The following is a 6,007-nucleotide window of genomic DNA, read 5'->3' as shown; positions in this document are numbered from 1 at the left end:
TAATTTCCATGTGGCTTTATTAAATACTACAGTTAGATTTGATGAACATCCTAAAACAAAATCCTCTTGGTCGACTTAGTTCTTCATCAACTATGTACTATACCCTCTAGAAAAAGAGCAAACCTTATTTAAAACATATACTAAGTGAAATATGTGTGAACAAAGAACTTTATAAATGTTTACCCCATATCAGTGTCTAGCCAAATCCAAGTCTCTGGAAAATGCTTTCTTACACGTGGGTTGCTAAATGAAGAAAAATCATTAATATCTACTGGATACCCCTGGGTTTCCTCCACAAACATCTCAGCATACTCCGCAGTATCATCTAAAAACAAATATTGGTAGTGGTTAGAAAAACAGTCATGGGAGAAAATGAATTGTAAACTTGGTGCATGGACTCATAGCCCCTCTCTGCTGCAGGAGATCTTAGCCTGTCTTGTCCAACCCTCTCATTTTCTCAGATGAGAAATCTGATAGGCAGAGAAGTCAAATGATTTACCAAACACCACATGGACAGTGACCTCAGAGCCAGAAATAATTTTTTTAAACTGTTTCCTGTACCTAATGACCAATATAATAAAAAAATACTTACAGTTCAAATGCTTAAATTTTTAACTTGATTTTTTTAAGTATTTAAAAGTATCATTTTAAAGCCATTTATAACTTTTCTACTCCTCTCTTTCTACCTCCTTAGTGCTGACAATAAAATAAAGACTATAGCAGGCGTTGGGCAGGATTTGATAAGTAGAGATGAAAAAAGATGCATAAAAACAGAGACTGGAAAATGGATAAAGACAGATTCTTGGAAGGCTCGTAGGATAGAGAATTGTATGAGAAAAATTAAGTGTAGCACATGTTTTTAATAAATAAATATCATAAAAAGTCATAAATCTTTAAAACTATGAAATATTTTTTAAGTTTCAGAACAGAGGCACAAGGTGTGACAAGAACCAACGGAAAGCCAGATAGCCTGGGGCTGAGTGCAGAGTAACTGAGAACACCTGACAGGGAATTCAGACAGAGGAACTGTGATAGTTCTGGAACACTTTCAAAATGATATTAGTAAATTTTACCTGAAAAAAAGAGGGAATAGCTCCTACAGTTAACCACCCTTATGTATACATTTCCTCCAATCAAAATATTTTATGATTTCTTTGTAAGAGTATACACTTTTTTTATTTTTCAGTGGTCAACTCCACGGATGAAGTGTGTGTGTGTGTGTGTGTGTGTGTGTGTGTGTATGTGTGTGTGAGAGAGAGAGAGAATCTACTTTTGGCATCTGGGCTATTTCTGAGTGAACATCAAAAAGCTAGAAAACACAAATGTTTCAAAACATTTGTGTTTCTCCTTTGAAGTAGTTCCAAAATAATAGCACAGCTTTCAATACAAATTGGAACCAATATGTTCAAAATATAACCACCTCAAAGGATTACACAAAACAAATGAAAAGCATACATTTCAAAGACAGGAGCTCAGAAGAACATTTTATGTCATGGCCCAGATGTACTTCCAAGTATGCTAAATTCCAAACATTTTAAGATACAATATTCATGTTCAACCAGAAAATATCCATACCTGTATAAAGTAATACTAAAGGTCTGATGTAAAAGACAAATATCTTGCAAGCATACTGCCAGTTTTTACTTACAAACAATATCAACATAATCCTTCACAAGGTTTGCATCCGTCAATACCCAGAGACCACATTCCTAGAAAAAATAATTTTAATTTTCTTTTAAAATAACCATTTAGATGTTCTCTAATCACAGAAGTCTCCAACACTCTAGATTCACTCTTGCCCATTCTTGAGAGCTTAGATACATAGTTTCTCTCTCTCTCTCTCTCTCTCTCTCTCTCTCTTATATGCATGAACAGCCATTTCAAAGTCAAAGAAAGTAATATGAAGGAAATAAACTATTTGTTTAGTGATAATTCCATTTCTCTCTCTAATGGTGAATTTTTCCATTTACTTTTAAAACTGAAAGGATGATTATCTTTCCATCTCCAATTATACTTATGTAATAGTGCACTTTAGTGACACATATAATAAAAGGTTAACATTTCACAATGATCATTAATTCTGATAGTGTTTGATATAGTAAAAGATACTATGGTCTTCAAATTATAGAACAAATCTAATACTTTTTTTTTTCTTTTGAGGTGCTGGGGATTGAACCCAGGGCCTTGTGCATGCGAGGCAAGCTCTCTACCAACTGAGCTACATCCCCAGCCCCCCAAATTATAGATAAAACTGAACATACCTTAAAGACAGCAAAAGAATTCATAAACATGCCTAAATAATATCCTGTGTTATAAAGTTCCAAGTCATGGACCACCTACAAAGAAGATAAAATACACAGAATGATTAGTTTCATATCAATACTTTCTGTCTTCCACATTATTTCTTATAAGTAACTTAGATTAGTCATAGCCCCCAGGCTTATTAAACTTGAAAATGATTCAAATCAAGGAGTAATGAATATGTGAATGTTCTGCTCATGATTCAATTGGTTGGAATTATAGTTCTTCCAACCAATTTCAATAAACTTATTTTTATTCTGCTTAGCAATCCAGAACTCCTTCGAGTGCAAAACTGAGTTTTGCCCAGAAGGAACTTAAATGTCACTGTTTGACAGATCAACATATAAAGGTCAGCATTAAAAATTATCTGGCAGAGATATTTAAACTGGATGGCAATTAATATATCTATAAAATATCATTTACCTAATTTTTTCAATAACCTAAGCAGACAATTCAGAAAAGAGGAAATATAAATTATTAATAGGAAGAAAAAATATTCAACCTCATTGATGATCAAAACAATACAAATTATACCAATAAGATAATATTTCCAAATTATACCAATAATAATAATAACATTAGAAATATTATTATTTTTTAAGAATAGTACTCATTGCTAACAAGAATAGATAAATAGGCTAAAAGAGTGAGGAAAACTCTCATTCTTTTTCCTCAAAAAGTTAAATATGTAATTTAGAATATGACTCAGCAGTTCCACTCGTAGATGCATACTAAAAAGAACCAAAAGCAAACACTCAGGGATACTTCTATACAATGTTCATTACAGCATTACTCACAATGGCCAAAAGGTAGAAGTAATAAGTAAATGTCTAGAATAAATAAATAGGTAAACCAATCAAATTCATAAGAGACAGAAGTGGATTAGAGGTTGCCAGGGGTCAGGGCCAGGGGAAAATGGGGAATTACTGCCTGAATTTTACAGCATCTCTGGAGCAATGAAAGTTTTGGAAATACTAATGTGGTTATACAACTTTGCAAAGAAATTAATGCCACTGAATTGTACGTTAAAATGGTAAAAGTGGCAAATTTTATGGTATACATGTTTTACTATAATAACAAAATTAAAGTATTATATAATTTTAGGTCAGTTTTGATACTTCTCCCTATTTACCTTAGCATTGACCAAGACAAACTGAGATAAAGGTAAAAACCATGAAAGAATCTAAGTTGAAAAAACTCATTCTAGGATAGAGTTAAACACTTGCAACCTCTGTTTCAGCTAATAACCATGGTTACATCCACATTAAGCAAACATGATGATCTGGCACTGTGTTAGTTTTTTGTGTCTGTGACTGAAATTCCTGACAAGAACAATTTAGAGGAGAAAAAGTTTATTCTGAGCTCACAGTTTCAGAGGTTCAGTCCGTGGTCAGCCGACTTCATTGCTGTGGGCCAAAGGTGAAGCAAAGCATCATGGGGAAGAGCATGGCAGAAGAATGCAGCTTAAGACATGGTGGCCAGGAAGCAAAGAGGGAGAGAAGGAGGATTCAGGAGGACAAGCTATAACCCCCAATGCATGCCCCTAGTGACCCACCTCTTCCAGCCATGACCCACCTGGCTACAGTTACCACCTAGGATGGTGATCCTTTCAAAGTATTAACCCATTAAGTTACTGGGTCACAACTCTCATAACCTAATTTTTTCACCTCTGAACATTCCTACATTAACACAGTAACATTTAGGGGACACTTTCAATCCAAACCATAACAGGCACCAATAAGAAAACAATCAAATGAGAAAACAAAAAGTTTCATCATGTCTCAAAAAGCTAGCAAATGTAGTTAGGCCAACTATAGACAACGGAGCCAGAGTCAGACATAATGAGAGAAAAGGTTTTAATTTCATGACTCTAGCTCTGCCACAAAATACAAATACTTGAAGATCCGCTTTTGCTCTCACTCAAGTAGGAACAGATGTTAGCTAATCAAGAATCAGCATGTATCTCATAAAGCAATCCTCCTTTTCTCACTGCCTCAATAAAAAGCACTGCAAAGCTGCAGCACAAGCTAACAATGGGAAGGCTAATGCCTAAGAATTGTTCCTGGAAGATCTAGTACAATTGAAGTTACTCTAAACACTCAACAAGAAACAGGGAAACCAGGACAGACTGGTATCACAGGCTCCTAACTCCCACCTTCAGAGTCAACTCTGGAGAAATAATAAAAGCAAACAGAAAATTTGGATGAGTGAGATACGAAAATCCCCAAAAGAGTGGAGGATATCTTGAACTGGTGCTGGAAGGAAGCAAATGGCTTCAGTCTGAGGCAGAAGATAACTAAAGGGTAACTAGGAGACAGGATGGAGGAAAGTTTTTATAATTCTGCTGTTGCTTCTTTCCAGGAGATATCATCAGGAAAATCATTCTTTTCAATTTCCCTGTCAAGATCAACAGCTAACTGCCCTTATAGATGCCCCAAAGATAATAGCAGGTGGGCATTTCTGATGTGAGAAAAACATGGCCAGACCCTCCTCCCCAACTCTTCCAAACCCTCAGGGCTTGGATCATAATCTCTTCCTAGTGCTTCATTTCCCTAAGAGTTTAAGTTAAACTCTGAATAGAAGCACGTAGCAAAAATAAAGGAACAAGAGTAATGAGTTTCAACCCATTCTTTACCTTTAAAATCTCAGGACCTACACCAAAAATTGGAGCCTGGTATTCAGTTTTCCCCCAATGGATGTTATCAGAGGAGAGAGACACCCAAAGGTTATAACTACCAAAGAAAAATATCCAACTGGACAACATATGGCATGTGAAGCATAATTGTTGAAAAAATCAACTCAAGAATTTAAAATAAGCCTAGTAAACATGTATAAAGAGATATAAGAGAAATATTAGCAATATGAAAAAGGAAAAAGCCAGGTGCAGTGGCACACACCTATAATCCCAATGGCTATGGAGGCTGAGGCAGGAAAATCACAAATTCAAAGCCAGAATCAGCAACTTAGTGAGGCCCTAAGCAACTCAGTGAGACCCTGACTCTAAATAATGTACAAAAAGGGGCTGGGACGTTGCTCAGTAGTTAATCACCTCTGGGCTCAATCCCTGTTACCAAGAAAAAGAAAAAAGGTACTAAAAATATATGAAATGAAAATCAGGTACTAAAAATATAACAGCTAACAAAATAAAAATAAATTAAGAACAAAAATGAAAATCACAGCCAGCATAAAGGAAAAAATAAAATTTATCAAAGTAGGATAGACAAGGTGATAAATAATCTCAGAGCTGTAAGAATCAATGGAAGAACTCTCAGAGAACTACAGAAAAAGAGACAGAAAACATGAAACAAAAAATGGAGAGATACAAAGGATAAAAGTAGAAATGCCAAATTTCTGAATAATAGGAGTCCCAGAAAGAGATAAAAAATAAAATGGGAAGAAAAAAAGAGTGAATACAAATTTGCAGAATTAAAAACTGAAAAAAAAGAACATAGAGGGCAATCCATAATAATGCAGAATTAAACGACACCATCATCTGGTCAGGGTAGAGGAGGAGAAGGAAATGCCATGGAGACAAAAAGGATATGAGAATGAAGGGAAGGGGAGGAATGGGAACAGGAAAGACAGTAAATGAATCAGACATCACTTTCCTATGTTCATATATGAATATACCACCAGTGAAACTCCACATCATGTACAACCACAAGTTGGGATCCTAATTAGAATGTATAATGTGTCAAAATACACT

The 6,007-nt window shown here is 35.1% G+C and overlaps 1 protein-coding gene and 1 non-coding gene across 12 annotated transcripts in view; both read right to left on the bottom strand.

Annotated features, from left to right (window-relative positions):
* Positions 1 to 6,007, bottom strand: part of Cd109 (CD109 molecule) — a 169,280-nt gene that overhangs the window by 47,928 nt on the left and 115,345 nt on the right. For all 11 annotated transcript variants that reach the window (XM_048805689.1, XM_048805690.1, XM_048805691.1 and 8 more), the window contains 3 exons: positions 2,262 to 2,336; positions 1,649 to 1,709; positions 184 to 325 (listed from right to left, as the gene is read on the bottom strand). In XM_048805689.1, coding sequence (XP_048661646.1) covers positions 184 to 325; positions 1,649 to 1,709; positions 2,262 to 2,336 — 278 coding nt within the window. The remainder of the gene's footprint in view (positions 1 to 183; positions 326 to 1,648; positions 1,710 to 2,261; positions 2,337 to 6,007) is intronic.
* Trnaa-cgc lies at positions 2,156 to 2,229 on the bottom strand. Its single transcript has one exon. It is a non-coding gene; the product is annotated as a tRNA-Ala (tRNA).

Source organism: Marmota marmota, unplaced genomic scaffold, assembly GCF_001458135.2.
Source record: "Marmota marmota marmota unplaced genomic scaffold, marMar, whole genome shotgun sequence".
Taxonomy (NCBI): domain Eukaryota; kingdom Metazoa; phylum Chordata; class Mammalia; order Rodentia; family Sciuridae; genus Marmota; species Marmota marmota.
The sequence above is the reverse complement of the archived record's forward strand: the minus strand, read 5'-3'. Positions and strand labels throughout refer to the sequence as shown.